Source organism: Nipponia nippon, unplaced genomic scaffold, assembly GCF_047370975.1.
Source record: "Nipponia nippon isolate SJK-2023a ecotype South Korea unplaced genomic scaffold, ASM4737097v1 scaffold_1, whole genome shotgun sequence".
In the NCBI taxonomy this organism is placed as follows: Eukaryota; Metazoa; Chordata; class Aves; order Pelecaniformes; family Threskiornithidae; genus Nipponia; species Nipponia nippon.
The window spans coordinates 53,662,821-53,682,179 of NW_028262290.1; the positions used below are offsets into that span (position 1 = coordinate 53,662,821).

At 40.1% G+C, this 19,359-nt stretch overlaps 1 protein-coding gene across 2 annotated transcripts in view; it reads left to right on the forward strand.

The window, feature by feature from the left end:
* The window catches only part of EMILIN2 (elastin microfibril interfacer 2), a 38,120-nt gene that overhangs the window by 3,988 nt on the left and 14,773 nt on the right, over window positions 1-19,359 (forward strand). For both annotated transcript variants that reach the window (XM_087755560.1, XM_087755569.1), the window contains exons 3-4: window positions 9,984-10,159; window positions 12,970-14,904. In XM_087755560.1, the coding sequence (XP_087611686.1) occupies window positions 9,984-10,159; window positions 12,970-14,904 (2,111 nt within the window). The remainder of the gene's footprint in view (window positions 1-9,983; window positions 10,160-12,969; window positions 14,905-19,359) is intronic.

Genomic DNA, 19,359 nt, shown 5'->3' on the forward strand with positions numbered 1-19,359 from the left:
GTAGCTGCTTCAGGGTAGGATGTTGTTGACCAGTTCGTTGTTCTGCCTCTTGTGCTGTAGAGTATGTTGGGATGCCTGGCTGTACCATAGGTGCTCCAATTTATGGCCCAGCATTTTTTGGAAAAGCCACTTTTGCTAGTACGGTTTTAATTTTAAAGTTTGAAGTGAACTGAAGTGGCTGAAGCAGAGGGATATTTTCTTGCTTTCCATCTATGCTACGGAACTGGCAAATGGGACCTCCCTATATGAGGTAGTAAATGAAATAGAAAAAAATTTAGATTGGGAAAAACCTCTGGAGGTCATGTAATCCCCCTGTAGCCCCCAGCTAACAGCAGAGCCAGCTTCAAAGTCAGATCAGGTTGCTCGATCTTGAAGAAAGGATGTCTTATCAGATCAATCCACGTACCAGCCCCCATTAATTCTGCTCATGTGAGTAAAGATGTTTGTGTGCTCAAGTGTGTAACGAGTCAGGTCAGCTGTCCTTAGCTTGTGGGGAGTGGATTTCATGATTTAGTGTGAGCTTCTCATCTTAAGGCTAATGATAAATGTATAATAAACAAACCCATTATTTCACTAGGTTGCGCATACTTAGAAAATGGTCAAGGAAATGATGAATGAATCAATAGCTAAATTAGTAAGCCTCTCCAAATCTCTCACTGAGCAATATTTTCCAACTTCTTGTCATTTCATACTTTCAAATGACTGTAAATAAGCCCACTGCCAAACTAATCATGGTTTTAATCGTTGCCAAGAGGAAAATTTAAGGGAAAAGATTGAAATAACTTTAGAGGCTGTTACTGCTAGTTTTCTGCAATCATAAATATCAGGATAGATTACTATAGAGTAACACACAGCTTTTAATAAGCAGTACTCAATGTTTACTAATAAAATAATAATGAGTAGAAGTGGAAATTTTATCACTGAAAAACAGCATATCAGACTTCCAGTTCAAGTTAAATGGCTTCATCGATTTACCATTTTCTGGCAACCCCTGAATGACCTGGGTGGAACGTGTTAGCCCCAGTCTAGGAACATGCAGAAAATCCACACGTAGTTTTCAACCCTTCAACAGTCCCAGTGTAGTTTTCTCTGAGACTGTTCAGTTGCTAGAAATTAAGCATATAGACCAGTGTCAGTGCTCAGCACCAGGCAGGATCATACCTAAGATATACAAGTCAGCACAGATCAGAGCCTGTGTTTGCCACTGGCTTCTAGCAATGCATATCTCATAAGAAAAACTTCCATGATGCACGAAAACTTGAAGGGAAAGTGAGGGCTGTTTAATGTTTCCCCTCCAAATACCTAGAAAGGTCTTCAGGATTTTTTTTTCCTACTTAGTGTATTTTGTATGAAGCAGAATTTCTTTGTACAGGCTCCAGCTAGCTGACTACATAGAGAGGTTAGCCTAAGGGGTTGTGCATTGAAAACAGTAAGGAAACTTGAAAAACTTCAGAACGTACTTCAGTTTCCTGGAGTGCTTGTTTGAAAATCTTTGAGCGCCTGCTGGGTGTGGTAAGCTTTCCTGGCTGTCTCCCTGAGCTTGAAATTGTGCATCTTTGCCTCCACGCACTGAACGCCACAGAGCCTTTCTTTGTGAACTGGACAGGGAATTTTCATTTCACACATAATTCGAGTATGTTGCAATAATTCAAAAAAATCACAAACTGCTCCTCAGTTCACATTAATATAAATAATTAGAGTTTTTATGCTTTTCTGGTTTGAGAAATGTGTGACCTGGCGGCCGGGGGCCTCTTCTGTTAAGCACCAAACTGCTGCCAAAACAACAAATTGTTGATTCTAGGGAGCTGCTGACCTGTTTAAGGCCTGTTTTGTTATGAATCACCCAAATAACCAAGGAACATTCTGCACCGTTGGAAAGTGGGCAGTGCTGCTTTACAACATTTGTCTGAAATCCTTTTGAAAGGACTGTATTTTCAGGGCTCTCCTATCTCATTTTATTTAGTGGGTTTTTAGTAGCTTACTGATGGTCTGTCAACATGTAGTTGACTGGCATAGTCCATCTTGCAACAAAATGGAAGGAGGAAACCATGCAAGATAATTCAAGATTGTCGATCCCAGGAATGAAGCTCTGCTTTGAGCCTTGACACAGACTGTCTGTGGCTGTAAGTTACTTAAGTGCATCCTATGTCTTGGATTCTCTGCTCATAAGAAGAGGATGCCTACCTGGCTTTCAGGGGTGGTAATTCAGGAACGTTAAGGGTATGAAAATTTTAAACCTGAAACTTATTTTTGGGCATTTCCTACTGGACTTCAGTGGTCACCTTTTAAAAAATAAAATCCTTGGCAGCAGAGGGACAGACAGATAGATAGATATGTGTATGTATGGATGGATATATATACACAACAGCTAGAAATGACTAGTATGAGACATGGGGGCATGTTTCAGAGTGTGCAGTCCCTTGGCTGTTTCTTCCCGAGAGGAAACATTTCTCTCCCAAGAGAGAAAATTGTATTTTGAATCTCAGGTTTTTGGATAGAGGAATTCTAACTGAGATGAGTGGCATCAAAATTCACTGTATAAGTAATGAAAAATGGCACTTCTGGGGATTTTGAATGGAGCTACAAATGAAACCCTGTGGTGTTGTCTGAGAACAGTTCAGCATTTTTGTCTTCTACCAGTTCCTGTATCTTCTGCCCCTCTCACTGAAAAAAAAAAACAACAAACAAACTCTGCAGTAAAATTCAGCCAGATTCTCTCTTTAATGTTCAGCATTAAAGAGAACCATGTGAGAGAGACCAGGCTGTAGTGAGCTGATTTGAGCGCCGTGATTCTCTGCACCTTCCCTGGCACCAACAGATGAGGGGACAGTGTTGGTTAGGGGTAGAGGAAAGCAATTTTTCTCCCTCTGTCCTGAGAGCCGATACACTGGGGATGTAGCAGGAGAGAGGAATACAAGTCACCTGTGCCAGGTCTCTGCCCCCTAGCCATTTCTTCCAGGCCGAAGGCAATCTCTGCTCCCATCGTGCTTCCCAGGTGGTGTGAAGGCACAGAATAAACACTGGAAAAAGTACTTGGTTTCTAATGCTCATTCCTATTTTATGACCCATTTGGTAAAATTACAGTGCTTTTGTAGTCTGATATTAAAGCACTCTCTGCAGCGACCTGCATGGGTGATTTCTTGGTTGTGTACACAACAGGCGGTTGCGTTCCTGTGATGGATAGTGCTTTGACTTGTTCTCTCGCTTTCCTTCAGTTTCAGTCCCTGTTAATGCTCTCAGCCAGTAGCAGTTTTTTATTCAGGATTTAGCTCAGAATAGACCTGGTACAAATGTTGGCCATGCTATACATTAGTGCACACTTTATTCAAAGCACCCTTATGTGCCTGTGCGAGCCCAGAGAGGCTGAGCCTCCTTGGTAATAGGCGCTAGTGGAGGTCATCATAACTTGTATGCATTCCACAGACGTGCCTCAAAATTGTATTTTTCCCAGCGCAAACAATTTTGCAACACTCTCTGCTTGCTTTTGACAATGTATATTAGGGCCTGATAATTATGTTATATAAAGACCTGACCATGGCCTTTCGGGAACTTCAATTGAGATGGTTGTGCCTGGGCCAGGCATTGGGCTAGTTGGTAAACTCAGTGGCGTTTTTTTGAAAAAAAAGTAATTCCCCAGACCCCAACACCCGCAAACACATGTAGTGACCTCCTTTATATAAATTTTGGAAAGCAAAAATGCAAGCTAAAAGAAGAGTAGCAGTGGAAAGACGAGACTTTCTTTAGTCCATCTGTAAGAAGCAGCTTAGTGTCTCTAATGCCAGATCAAAATCAAAAACTATTTTGGGGCTCACTAGGATTGTTTTTAAATAGATTTTTGCTGCAACATATAATTGGGCTTTATTACTGACTCCACGGCTTGCTTTCACTGAACACCTAGACTTCTGTAGGCTAATCTGTTCCTGTCAAAACATCTTTTCACTGCTCGCCATAAATGCCTTGGGATAAACTTTTAGTAAAGACATATTTTTCTCAAATTAAGCTCACCCGTGGGCTGGAGCACAAGCTAGCTGCCAACGCTGCTGTGTAGTAGCAAGGTTATAAAAGAACAAAATCCAGAGGTGGGATCTGACTCACCCTAACTTCAGTTGTCTACCATACAGAGGGATGAATGTGAGCATGGGAGCTTAGACACCTGCAGTAGTGGTGACTCAAATGCAAGTCAGTGGCGTCCAGCATGCTCTTTAGGTATCGGATGTAAATAATGACCTTAGCATGCGATGCAGCCCTGTTTCGACTGTGCAGGTTGTATTGACTATATTTCTGTTGGTCATAATGGAAATACAGACAACTAGCGCCTGTCCATACCTACAAAGTGTAGGCACCTGAAATTCAGGTGTGCTGAAACTCACCGTTACAGACAGTCACTAAAAGTCTCTGTGATTTCAGCGGAACTAGGATTTCTGCCACCATTTGTAGGGGTTGCAGTTAGGCCTGCTCTCTTGCGAAACAGAAAACTTGGGATCAACTGGTTCTAGCTTAGTAACTGTGTAGTATAAATGGCCAACTCTAGGTATATTTTCAGTAGAAGCCTTTGCAGCCTACAAAATAAAAAATGCTTGGTCAAAATATGATTGCATTTAATTATATCTTCTAGGTAGTATTTTCGGGGGTGTCTGTGTGCTGCTTCAGCACTCCCATTGCAATATATTGGAGATTTGGATGACTGGGACATGCAAGAGCAGACTATATAAAGAATGGATCTACATTCAATAAAAGCATTAAATAGTGCAGATTCGTTATTTTCTATTCAATAAGACCGTGATTTGCAGGCTGCTGAAGTTATGGGACCTGTTCCAATGACTACAGAATTTTGGACCAACCTTGAAGTTTTGTGCTCAGAATAAACATTTTATATGCTGCTTATGTAGAAACATATGCTGATTCTGCAGTCCCTTCCTCACAGCGAGGATGTGATGGCACTTATCTCCTTGCATTTCCCAAAAGGTTGAACGCTAATATCTAGTTACAGAACTGAGCCATATGTTTTCCCACCAATTTCGTCCAAATGTTTCTGATTTGTTTTATCGCTATTAGGTGACATTCCAAATATCAGTGCTAACTGCTTCCTTCTGTGGTTTAGCACCATGAGAAAATTATAGCTCGTTCCCTAGTCAAAAAGTCTAGCATTTGCAGCAAGCATGTATTTTTAATTAAGCATTTTCCTAAGAAAATACTTTTCTCTCAAAGAGGAGGAATATTTGGGTGCTATTGCCACACTGTACGACTTTATTTCAGCTGTGACATACTTAGATATTAAAAGTGGAGATTTGCATTAGTGCTCTGAATGTGTTTTCTCATTTGGTCAGCATGTTGAATTCATGGTGAAGGTAGTAGGCGTTGGTAGTTACAAGCCTGTTGTGGAGAGACTCCTAAAAACCAGCTGTTCTTATTTTTTCTGTTGTGAGGAAAGATTAGAGCCTGTTAAAATCACCCTTTATTCATGCTTTCTAAAGGAATTATTTCATTTGTAATATTTAGCTCAATTCACCAAAGAGATATAACCATCATCTTGGGCTGGAAGCTCACAAGAGGATGGGCTGACTATGCACAATAAATGCTGGTGTATTGTATGTAACTTTTAACCACATAAGATTTGGGTTTTTTTAAATATCTTTGAGACATTTGTAAAAATAATTGTGTTTATTAACACTTACTTGAATAGCAGAAATCGAAGTCAACTGGAGGAAGATTTCATGTTTTACTATTTTTTAATTACATTCCAGCATATACAGGCATTAAAGTGGAGTCTCAATTCTTTAAGAGACTTACAAAACTTTTGTGAACCCTTTTGACCGAATTGCCTCACTAGATAACTCTATAACGATTCACACCTACAAGATAAAAGATGTGAAACTTGGGCGTGTTATGTTCTAGCCATGTAACTCTACCCAGCTGCATAGAGAAGCAACGTTTCGTCTCTCCAGCTACACTGAGTCCGTTTTGTATGTTTGTATGTTATATGTTTGCTGTGACTGTGAGTGAGCAATTGGATTCAGAATACTGCAAGTGTAAATAAGATGTGTCTGATGTGCATATTCTGGTAGCTCGCAGTCCTATGTCATTAAAATATGTAGAATCACAAATTATTTTCAGGATGTGGTCCCTAGCAGAAAGTTACGGTTTGTTTTGTTAGAACTGTAACCAAGAATATAATTGTGTTCAGTGCTGTTAGCTTGTTATATCCTAGCAAAATCCTGGAAGTCTCCAGCTCCTCCACTGAAATCCACTGAGCGAGCAAAGTTCTGGCTTTAAAAAACTTGTTGTATGATTGAGCATCTCCCTTGGGCTGGCTGCATGCTGATGACTTGCCATTTACCAGTGCGTCTGGATGGTGCTGGTACAGTGACACCATTCCTTGCATGGGCAACTTCCACGACGGTGTATGAAGCATATCATCGGTAGAGAAGCTGTAGCAATGAAGCTGTGATTTTAAAGAAATTTTTATGTGACTGGATTAAAATTAGAAAAGCGTTAGGGTAAGTTCCTGTTTCCCAGCCTTATGTGACTAGCCTTGCTGAAGTAAATGGGACTAGCCGTGTGATTCATTCGGCTGGACTGGCAATACAGAGGAGCAATAGTTCTTGGTAAGTAAATCCCAGCTTAATTTCTGAGCCATCCATGAGTATAGCTGTCCTATTACCATAGTTCAAGATGTAAAATATGAAAGCTGTTCTACATCGAGATTTTGAAGCATTTTGATTCTGGCTTATTTTTGTTCCAGGAGAATTGTGGTTTAGGATTCAGGTTAGTCTGTATTTGATGTGCCACACATAGCTGAAATCAAAATAGATCCAATTCGTGTATTTGCTTGAGCTCTCAGACTTGCAAGAATTTGTAAGGAATAGACTGCTACGACATTTTAAAAGTTGTATATACACGGTGCTTTTATTTTATAATTTAGAATGGGAGCTTTCTTCTGCATTTCAAATAATTTTTGTATTAAATCATATTAAAACATTTTATGCCTATTAGGATCATGAAACTATGAAATAAAAACGAGCGAGAATGTCGAGTTTGCTTATTTTTTATTTTTAAGATGGAGCTTGGAAAAGTTTTATAATCTGCCCATATGAAAAATACTAAGCTTGATTTCTTTTAATTTGTTTATATTCTTCTTTTCTATTTGGTTGTGTCTTATGATTTGTCTGAATGTTGAAGTCATCTGAAGGTGTCTACATTGATGAACATGACTACAGACAGAAACTTGTCAAAAACGTGATAGGAATGGCATGGTATAAGGAAAATCCTTGTTCTTTTATTTGAGCGAAGAAGCGCACAATTTGCATAAAAGTTGTTCTTATTCCTTTGATAAAATTTGTTTCAGCTATATTCTTAAAACTTTGTTAGGAAAAAACAGAGAAATGTAACGGTGTTTGAAGATAATGGAAATATTGTAATTTTCAGGAAGTTTGGCCTTGAAAGTGTAGAGAGGAACACACACACAGTTTGGAGCAGTTAAGTGTTTTATGGAAATCAGAGAAAAGTATGTACGACCATTTCCGGCATGTGAAAATTGATCTGGAAGTTCAAAGTTTGCATTTCAGTAATGTGGTGGTTGTGAGAGAGGTTGTAATGACTCTCCAAACCACTTCAAAACACTAAAGCATCTAGCTAATCCTGTCACTCCTCTGACTCTGGCAGCAAGTTGGAAGGAAAGGAGTCAAACCCAAATTATGTACACGAGATGTGGTTTAATACTTTAGATAAGGGAGAAGGAAAATGAAGTTCCTGGGTGGCCGGGATGTTGTCCGTCCCAATGGTGCCCTCTACATTGCACTCCTCTATTTAATTTTTAAACCACTTGACCTTGGGGATGTCTGTACTTTACATTTGTAAACAGGATTCAGCAGATGTTTCAGTGAAAATTGTAAAAGAAATTATGAGCTGGAGTGCAGTCTACAGCTGTTTCATATATGGTGGTGCAAAGGTAAAAAAGGATTGGAAACCCGCTCTGAGCTTACGTGCTCCAAGTCAGAATCTGCAAAGCTGACAACCACAGCAAACCACTGCAGTTACAAGCAGCTAATAGGCGGAGTTACAGCCCAGCGTGACCCTGCCTTCCTATGAAGATTCACAGGCGAAGGGAATCCAGAGAGGATTATTGGAATAAATTACTCTTTGGTCCAAAAGTAGTTGAAAAAATATGACGTCGTCTCTAGTCAAAGTAACTTTTTCCCTTAAATGACAAATCATAGATAAAGTAATAATGCAGAAGAACACTGAGTATTTCCTGAGTGCAAAAATTAGAATATATTGTGGCAGAATTGGGAAAGATGTGGTTGGAAAAGAAACAAATTCATAATTAGTAGTTAACATTTTAACCTCCCTGCCCTGAGTTTGCTAAGCAGCTTACCAAAAAGGGACAACAAATGGCTATCAGATGTGGGACGTTATATTAAAATTATGTCTCTGAGGGTGAAGATGCTGAATACAAAAACACACAATTATTTCAGCAATTACTTGCGTGCACGGCAAGAGAAGCTTTGAAGTGTGACAGTTAAACTCCTCTGTGACTTTCAATAGAAACTCTTTCACAGTCTAAGATTTCTCTCTTTCCATTTGGTAGCTGATTACCGATTACTTTCAAACAACAAGGAATTTTGCATATTAATGCAAGACAATGTATAATGAAACATGTAGTTGATTTTTGTGTGATAGCATGGCTGCTTCTGGTGCCCATTCTGTACTGTATTCTCTCTGTCCCAAAATACACTCCCTGTGAGCCCAGCCAGGCTATGAGTGAAATCTGTTGCAGAGCTGCTGCTGAGTCCCTCGCTGCTGTCCTGTATTTATTCTGCTGGTATTACTACTTTAGGGACACCTCAGCTGTGAAGTGAGTTGTTCATTAATGGATGCAAACTGCTGTTCTAATCTGAAATAATCTTAAGAAAAAAAGATTTGAAAATGCCATAGGGAGGTTAGTAGTATGATACTAGTTTTATTCAGAGAAAGGAATTCATGTGAGAAATTGGGGTAACATTTTTGTTTCTATGTGCTCCAAGTATACCAATTTTGTAGGGCTCAGGTGACAAATCCCTCGTTTGTTTACTTTCCTCATCTTTCAACCTGAAATGAGCTGTGCCTTAAATTGATGTAGTTTTTATAAAATAGCACAGGCTCTGCTTATGGTCTGGTGGGATGCCTTAGTGTCTGACTGCAGTTGAACATACAGTACGTGTACTGAAGGAAAGTTACAGAAGAAGTCTATGGTTAAAGAAAGTTGCACAACCAGAATCAGTTTGCCATTTATTAACTTCTGAGTGATTAATCGGGAAAACTTAAGGTTGTATGTACATGACGTCTGTATAGGTTTGTCTGCAAGACCCTCTTCAACTTAACTAGTGAAGTAGGAAAGAGTTGATTCCTTTGTTGGTTGTAGCCTTTCATCTGACTCCTCCTTTCATGTCCTTATCTGACTCATGCTTTCAGCGCTTTGTCCTTCCCTGGAATATCCCTCCTAACTTTGACTGCTCCGTACATACGGATTCCAAGGAATGGTTTAAGTGGAGACTGTGGAAAGACAAGTGGGACAAAGTAGGCAGAAACATGTTTTGATGTCCAGAAGAGTTGCTACCAGAGCAGCCTTGTGGGTGGGTTTGCAGTGAAAAGCACTTAGAGGAAAAAGGTTTTGAATTTAGAGAGTAATACACTGGTGGTCACTGTTACTCTCAGCAGTGTTTGATGAGTTGAACCTTCACTTCCCCCAGCATGTTATCCCTCTGCTCATACATGAAAACCCCTGTTCTATGGCCATATTTGTTCTCCCTGACATGACTGTGTTGAGTGCAGGTAACTTTAAAACCTAGACAGAAACATTTGTTCATTTGATCTTTGAAGGAGAAAATTAATCATAGTGAAAGTAATTGATTTTCATTTAAACGCTCCCCCCCCTTTTAATTTTAGCTTTAATCTAAACAGCAGATTGGGTTACAGATTATTTAAAATGCTTTCTATTTTGGCAGATACCGAACAAGTTTCAGACCTCGGTACACAGTTGCATATAAGACAGTAACAGAGCTGGAATGGAGATGTTGTCCTGGGTACAAAGGGGAAGACTGCAGAGAAGGCCCAGCAGAAAAGCCAAACACTGCTCGTCGTCCCACAACACCAGCGAAAGCTGTTGTGAAGAAAGGCTTGGGTAACTTTTTGTTTGAATTTTGGTATGCATGATCACATCTGGTTTCTTAAAACAAGTCTTTTAAGTATAAGAACCTTTAAGGTTTCTATTAAACTCAACTACTGGCAGGTACAAAAGCCATATGGAAGACAGTGCGTGGTGGGAAAATAATAGCCAGGCCATAATAGTCGGGGAATTTCCTGAAGAATAATGGAGGGGTGGCTGTAGAACACTGGCCAGAAATGCCAGCTGGCTACTCATGGTTCAAGAAAATCTTTGTGGTAAGGTTGGGTTTTTTGTAAGAATTAACGGGGGTTTTGTGGTTTCTTCGATGTTCAGCAAAAAAAAAAAGATATATTTGAGAGCAACTATTATTAAAATTAGTACCTGTTCTTTTTTGTTTTAATGATATATAATGCTCCCTAGCAGTTTCACAGTGTTTTGTTTGTTCGAGGGCTTGTGCAGATTTTACAGATTCATGTTAGACTACCTGCCATAATACTAAGGGGTAAGGAAATGGTAGGCCTCGATTTCTGAAAAAAGTACCTTAAAGAATGAATGATGTTTGTTTGTATAAGATACTGTCTTCTGAAGGGGTAAGAAGGAACGCTATTACTGCAGTATTTTGCCTTTTCTGCATTAACAAAAAATGATAAACAGTTGTTTCCTTCTGAAGGACTTTTCCCCAACATCATTGGAGATTAGTGTTGTGTATAGCACTTAGTCAGATTTCCACTTGTGTTTTTTATGTAGTGGAACGGATTGGGACTGAAAAAATGGTTTCAAACCAGTCCTGTCAATTATATACCTGCTTTAAAAACAAGCTTTTAAAATATTTTGTTAGCCCACCTAAAATATTATTTCCAAAAGATGATAACAAAACACAGCGATATCTTTAAGTAACTTGCACACTGCTTATGTCTGGAGATTTTCTTTCTGCTCTGACCCTGAAAGAACTGTAATTCAATGCGAAAATAGACCAGTGTGTATGTAATAGCTACAGTCTGTGTGTGCATACTTTTTTATTATTAAAGGAATCAGCCACATTGCCAGTCTTGAAGAATACATTTGTGACTTCCTACCTTCTTTGTAATGTCTTTAAGCTGAAATCCAGTTTAAAACTAAGAAAAATTCCAACTGCATGTCCTTCAGACCCTCAGTGTTTCTCTCCACTGTATATCTAGCATGCATAGTTTGGAACCAGTGCTAAAATTCTTTTGTCTGAAGATTTAACTGTTAACACCACTTGTCATCTGAGTTATTCTAATGCTAACAATTCGTGTGCTTATTGTCTGTCGTATTTAAAGTAGTATATTTTCTTCTTTGCTTCTGCTTCTCAACTTCATTTACTTTTTTATGTCTGCAATAGTATGCCTTCGTTGTGCAAAGGGCTTTGGATTATGCATTGCATAAAAGGTATCATGCAAAATCCCAATTAGGATTATACATGATGTATTTATAGACTGTACCCCTCTACGCATAATGGCGAAGATATATGGGAGTATGCAAATAAATGTGGTCATGTGGATCTACACATTACAGTGGTATTAAATGTTTGTTAAACTAAAACAGTTGGTGGTCTAGCTGCAGGTTTGATTAATATTAGATGATTATTTGGGATCGCTCTCAGTATCTTGACTTACTAGTGCCTTGTTGCTGAGAATCCCAGAAAATAGGCCTAGAGGAATCTTAAGGGGTCTGTTTATCCATCCCCTAAGGATCAGCTATGTCTGTCCAGCCTCCAGTGGTGGAAATTGTGCTGCTCGTGTGGACAATGTGTTCTGGCATTTCACCTTCTGTACTGCTATCAGGCCTCATCTTCACTTGCTTCTGTTGAAGCCCATTCTTGTCCTGTCCCATCAGTATTAGATACGGAAAACAGTTTATTCCTTACCAGTTTGCAGATATCTTTCAGAATATCACTCTTCATTCTCCTTTCCTCTAGCCTAAATAACAAATTACTTTGAATTTCCCTGCAGTTTATACTTTTGTGACCTGATAATGTTTCTTTCTTCTGGGTTTTCTACAATTGTTACACATTTCACTTGAAACTGAACATCAGAATTGTATGTGGCTCTGCAAATGCAGTGCTGCAGTGACAAATGGATTGGAAGGATGGTTTCAGATTCATTAATTGATTTGTGCTAAGTAAAAAGTAGATTGCAGCTAAAAGTCAGCTTTTACTTTTTTCATTCAATGAACACAGTGCTGGTGTTATTTTAATCTAACGATTTTGGATGTGTAAAGCTTATGCTTTTATACACGTTTTTATTACCTACTTAAAAATGTGTCAAATAATTAGGTATTTTTGAAGCAAGTGTGATAACTGGAATATCTTGCAGAACCCCATCCAGTATATGCATTTGGACCCCAGTTCAGCAAAATACTGGAGCACAAACCCACCTTAGGCACATGAAGTATTGCCACTTAAGTTTTCAATGGGAATTCAGGAGCAGCACCTCCCAAATTATTGCTGTAGGAGATGCAGTGGCTCTAAGGTGATTGTGTTGTGATGTGTATGGATCTATAGCAGTCTGTTATATATGCTATAGCTTAGATTCATTGCTGAACAAGAAGGGGGGGTTCTACTTGCTGATTTATTTATTTATTACCATTGTATCTTGGCAGGAATTGGTCAAAGTTTTAGTCTGGAGTGTGTTGATAACATTTGAATTATAAACTACTGAAAACAAGAATAGAAAAGGGAACAAGCATTATGCAATTTAAATAATTATTTGGCTTTAAAGAAAAGTGAAATTAGCCTCAGCTGATTAAAACAGACCTCACTGGGAATATTTACATCCAGACTTTGTCTGTTATTCCATGAACAGATGCAGAACCAACAGAAGTGCCGGAACCTCCACCATATGAGAAGAAAATGCAGTTTCTTGAGGATGAATTGTTTAGACTTACACGATCAGTGCTTGAACTTCAGTCCTCAGTGGCAGGTGTGAATGAAAACCTAAAGTTGACTGTCCAAGAAGATGCTAGTAAGATGTTGGTCACTTGGCTGAACAACCTGTATGACCGCCCAGAGCCTGATAGTGCGGTTGGTGGTGAAACAGACACTATTCATCTGCCTGGACTCCTCAGCAATAAAGATCAAAAAGACCCCTTTATTGATTTTGAAATGGAAGATATAAAGGCTGAGCTAGCTGAGGTCAAAGAAGCCTTGAAGATGAGGAATGACGAGCTGGAGGAACTGAATGGAAAAGTAAAAGGCTATGAAGGACAATTAAAACAACTACAGGAGGCAGCACAAGGACCTACAATAACAATGCCCAGCGACAATATATATCAGGAGTATATAGACTCAAAATTTGAGTCCCTCAGACAGGAAATACTGGAAGGATTTGAAAAGAAAATGGCAGATCTGAAGAACTCCTGTGAATACAAACTACAGGATATCCAGCAGCAGTGTGATGACAATGAAAATAACTGTTTAGGAATAATTGATGTTATAAAAGGAAAAGAGAATGACTTGAGGAAAGAAATAAATACTCTCCGAACTCAGATTCCATCAAACAAGTCCAGTTGTTGCAAGGAGGGTGAGAGAAATTACTTTGACCAACAGATAAAAGATTTAGATAAGAAGATTGACAGAGTTGCAGAAGCACACAGGATCTTGAACGTCAGAATAGATAATGAAATCAGTCGATTGTCAACTCCAGATGTAGAAGACATATTTGGTGAGAGATTGGAGGAGCTAGATGCGAGGATGAATGTTACGGAACGAAATGCTGAAGAACATTGCTTTTACGTTGAGGAAACTCTGCGCAGTACTATAGCTGCTGAGGTAGATGAATTAAGAGACTTGTTTGACCAAAAGCTGCGGGCACTAGAAGATAGGCTAGGTGGCACTATTTTAGAGATCGCTAATACCACAGACCCCGATGGAATGTATATTCATCCTGGGCCTATCTTGCCCAGTGACGCAGGATTTGCAAATGAGCAATTTACAGCAGAGGTGAATTTCCTGAAGAACAAACTACTGTCGCTTGAACACCTCTGTGGGCAGAAATGTCAGTCTGCACCGCAAGGTACGGAGGACCTTCAGAAAGAGCTAGCAAATTGTAACAACAAATACAATCACTTGCTTTTGAAAACAGAGAATAACTCTGTTTTCCTGCAGTCTCTAAATAGCTCTCTTAATGAGAAACTGAACTTAATGAAGGGTAACCAACGTGACATCCAGAAAATGCAGAGAGATGTCCGTGTATTCCGGTATAGCCTAAATGTCATGGATAAAGATATGAAAAATCTTCAAGATGGCTTGAGTAGCTGCAAGGAGCAGCTTCTGGGTGTCAATTCTACCTGTAGAAAAACACAACGAGGTGTCTTCCGAAAAATTGACCAAATGCAGAGGACATTTGCAAATCAAACTGCTCATCCCAGTGATAATTGCTGTGGTGAAGTGAAAGAGAGACTAGAACAATTGAATGATCATATCCTGAATGATCTTAGCAAGTGCAAAGAAAAGACCCAAGGTATCCAGGAGGGTGTTTCAGATGTTGAGAGCAGAGTCTCGCGTGTTGAAAAAGTTTGTGGCAAGCTGGACTCTGTCTCAGGTAGCTTGCAGAAGATAAAAGAAGGTCTGAATAAGCACGTGAGCAGCTTATGGAACTGCATCCGTGAAATGAATGGAACTATAGCATCTCATTCCACCGATATTTCTGGCCTCAAAAATTCTGTCCAACGGTTTTATAGTCAGGTCTCCAAAATCACTACGGACGTTGAAGGCATGCTGAAATCTCAGTCTGACACACGTAAGTTTTTTCTTGCTTTTTTAATGCTTTTTTGTTGGTTTTTCAACTGTTCTTTTCTGAATCATGTATAAAGGAACTAAACAAGGGACGAAAAATTTAATATTACACAATTTCTACTTTGTTTTTACAGTGACTGTAATTTTGGCTCTTTGCTCTAGAACGCCATAGAGGACTTTGAGTGCTTTTAAAAGTATTTTCAAAAAAAGAAGTCTTACGTGTTTTCATGTTTACTTTGAGCCACAATAAAGAGAGTGGGAAAACTGATATTTTTGGATAGTGAGTTTAAAGTGAGTTTTAAGTAATAATTATCTGTGGATATTATTCCAGTTCATTTGATTAGATTTTTTATTTTGTTTTGTTTTATTTTGTTGTGTGAGGTTATTCTTGATTCCTTGGGGGAAATTGAAAAGTAGATGGTGAAAACTGCAGTCAAAGGAATTCAAATTTATGACAAGAAACGTTCCCTGTAAGTTTTGTTCTTAGCATGAGTTAATGATTATAATTCAGCACCAGCTCTTTGATTTAGGACTTTTGCAAACAAGCTCTAGCATATCTTGGTGTGGCAATATAAGACTTCTGCTTCATAGCTCTCCCAGAAGTTTGCATTCCCACAACGTAGTTGGCACGTTGGCAATAGATGCACACCCCAGCTGGCAGGTTTTCGTGCCTCAGCCGCTTCTGTTAGTAGTCCAACATGTTAGTTCAAATCTACCTCCGCAGGTGGTTTAAAGTTTGCATTAGAGTGGCTGAGAAGCAGAGGCACATTCCCTCTGGCTCAAAATGCTGTGAAACGGTAACATCAACATGTGGGTGAACCTTGCCATACAGGTTTAGAGACCTTGCCAAATGCCACTCAGTCCCCTCTGCGGTTCTTCCTCCAAATTTCAGTACTGGGTTGTTTTTCCGAGAGACTCAAAGTTTACAGAAGGAAGCTGAGTTCCTGTTTCTGTTAGCATGATGCAAAAACATAGGAATTGGAGACTTTTGAAATGGCACTCTTCAGTTGGTTGATGCTTATGGTTTTAATTCTGTGCACGTATGAGATAAATCTGAGGCTGTTTTCTGTGACTGGCCTTAAATCAGAAGAAGAGGTGCTGAGGGAAGAGCCTGTGGGCTGTTCGCAGCTGATGGTGGTCGGGGGAGATCAGATGCAGAACTGTGAGCGCTCTTGCTTGAATAGACAAGTTGTGCTTCATGAAGGGTCTGAAAGTAATTTCTTTAGGGAAGAATATCCTTCTCACTCTAAGGCAGAGACTTGAAAGCCTGTGATGGACGTGTTTCTTTTGAGTGTTTAATTGTTTAAAACCAAATGTACTGCAGTATTTGACACATAAATCCTTCTGAGGTGAGAAGCTCTTGTGTGAAATCAAAAAAAATACATCTTTCTTCCTTTAAAGGAAGAAGTGGATGGGAATGGAGGGGGTCCATAATTCTCAGATAATTCTTTTGGTGAAATCTTGACTTAAATTCAACAGGGTTAGGACCTTCACCCCTCGATCTTGCACAGGCAGACCCAGTCCCCGTTAAAGTGCAGTAAGATATATCTATGTAATCCTATTTCCCATCCATCATGCCCAAAATAAATTTGCACTAGGGACCAACATTGGAGAAAGGTCCAAGAAACACACAGTAATCTTTCTTCTGCTGTTTAAAGCAGGTGTTCGAGTGGCCTCATGGGTGGTATTTATCAGTCCCTATTACAGTGTTATAAACCATGAAAAAGCCTCAGTGCGCCTGGGTTTCCATAAAATGATGCCGTTTCAGGGCAGAGCTCTCCATCCACCATTGGGTGTTAAGAGCCTACGGCAGGACGCTGCTGCTGGATCTGGGGTGCAGGCACTCTGAGCATCCCGCGCTGCTATGAGGTGCCTCTGGCCTCTGAAGGATTTGTGAAGCGCACACTTCAGTCCCCAGATGTTTCCAATTACAATAACACTGTCTGGCACAGCAGTCCAAGTAAGTTTTGATGGCTGGAGTTGCAGAAAGGTTTTGGCAAAAGAGCCTTTTTTGGAAGTAGTTTGAGAACCCTGTTACGTGAGTTGGGGTATGGCTTTAACTATTTTTACATCCATGATCTGCAAGCATCATCTCCGATACTGACGTTATTTGAAAGGAAGACTGTCGGTCTTGGCTGTAGATTGGTGTAGAATTTCTTATGCACTATTTGCCAGCGTATCGTAGCATTCAAATGATGTCATTTGACTTCAGAAGGGACGAAACAGAAACAAATTGTTACTTATAACAGTTGTTGAGGGTAGTAAGGCAAGGATACGTTGCAAGAAATACAATATAAAATCTTATCAAGCAGTGTAAGCCCAGCGCACTGTAAACCTGAGCAAAGTCAGATGACCTTGATCTTAGGAATATGGCTGTGTTTTCTTCCAAATTTTTTATTAAGGGGTTTCAAGTGCCTCAGTCCAAACTAACAAGCCAGGTTAGTGAATGATTGTACATCAGATGCGGACCCAGAGGCCAGAAATGTTATTTAATTTGTTATAATTTCTGGTGAAAGTAGTGCACCGTCCTGCTGTACACAAGGCGGTGGTGGTGGCATACGGTGGTCTGCTCTGAGAGTGTAGGGTACCATGCACGGTGTGCTCACCAAGGTAATGTAATCCAGCAGCTCTTCATCCACATTAAATCCACATTAAATGGTGACCACCCCCAACTCCACGCCTTGTAGGATATGTTGTTCTCATTGCACTCTGTGCCTCTCTGTGGGTGGGTTTGCTCTTCTAATGGCACAAAACTGAAAGCCGTGTTAAAGTTAGTGGTCTCTTTTAACTTACTGCCTATTCATATAGATTCATGAAGTTTTCCAGGAACCAGAAGTGTGGTCTTGCAGCCAGATACCATGCTGGGAGTGCAGTTTGCTTTGGTTACGGTTATTTGACCTGAACTGCAGTTCCTCTGGTAATTGTCTCTGTAGCGGGGTTTTGAAAGCAATAGCAAAATGTTTTCTGCTGAAGTTACAGTCTAAGAAACGAAATGTATGCTCTGCATTACAGCATCGATAAAGGGCAACATAAAATCTTAGTGCTGTAGTCCTAATAGTCATATAGTCAATTCCTCTAGGCTCCCTGTGAGCTTCTGCAAATGGTACTTTGTAACTTAATTGTCAAATCCCTTTGGTATCTGTAAGAAAATTCAAGTCAGGTCTTTTTGGCTTCTTGCAAGTGCAGTCACAGATTCCTTTACTCACTGGTTTGTTTTATGCACTTTGTTTATGTGTGTTTTGGGGGCTGAGGAGAGCATGGTCGGGGCAGAACGGTACTAGAAACAGACGCACCCTGAAGATCCACCCACCTCATGCATCCAGGTCACTGCTTATCTTCCTTCCCAGCAAATCATTCCTCCTTCAGTGAAGTAAATTGCAGGTTAAAGCTGCCTGGCTGAACAAACTGAATAAAATAAAATATTTTTAAGAGGGGGAAGGGAACAAAAGCATTCTTATTTTCAACCAAGGAGGCAAACCTTTCTTTCCGTCTCAGTTGCAGATGGGCATCTGAGAGCAGAAGCTGTCGTGTGACATGGTCACCAAGTTGTCACTTACACCAGTGATGACAACTGGAGCAGCAATGACACTGCTGCTGAGGACAGTGTTACTGTTCTCAGCTGTGCAATGATCTCAGCTCTGCTCTTTGCCTTCCTAGATAGATGGAAAGGTGATGGGGAAAGTCTCTGTTTTGTCCACTGCTCAGCAAAGCTTAAGCAGGTCCAGCTAGATTCACCCCAGCCTTTGTCAGGGGTTCATTTTCTCATTGCCTTGTGAATTGAAAACGTGTTATGGAATTCTGCATCAGGACAGGGTGGCCCTAGCGTTATCATCTTTATCTAGTGATTTATTGGTACTTTGTCCTGCTATGATGCATCTCAGTAGAAGAGGCCAAAAAAGGTTGGCAAAGATGGCAGACCAGATCCCTCTCAACCCACACATATCTGATTCGTGGCGCTTTAAGTTGAGCTTTAGGCAGGTAATTTTGGATATAGCTTTATGGAGATGTAGTTTGACAATTCTGAATGTTGCAGTATTGATGTTGCACGCAAGGAAGCAGTTTGCACAGAACACAGGATTTGGGCTTGTCATGGTTTAACTCCAGCCAGCAACTAAGCACCACACAGCCGCTTGCTCACTCCCCCACAGTGGGATGGGGGAGAGAATCGGAAGAGTAAAAGTGAGAAAACTCCTGGGTTGAGACAAAGACAGTTTAATAGGTAAAGCAAAAGCTACACACAAAAGCAAAGCAAACCGAGGAATTCATTCACTGCTTCCCATCGGCAGGCAGGTGTTCAGCCATCTCCAGGAAAGCAGGGCTCCATCATGCATAATGGATAATGGTTACTTGGGAAGACAAACGCCATCACTCTGAACCCCTTCCTTCTTCTTCCCCCAGTTTATATACTGAGCATGACGTCATATGGTATGGGATAGCCCTTTGGCCCATTTGGGTCAGC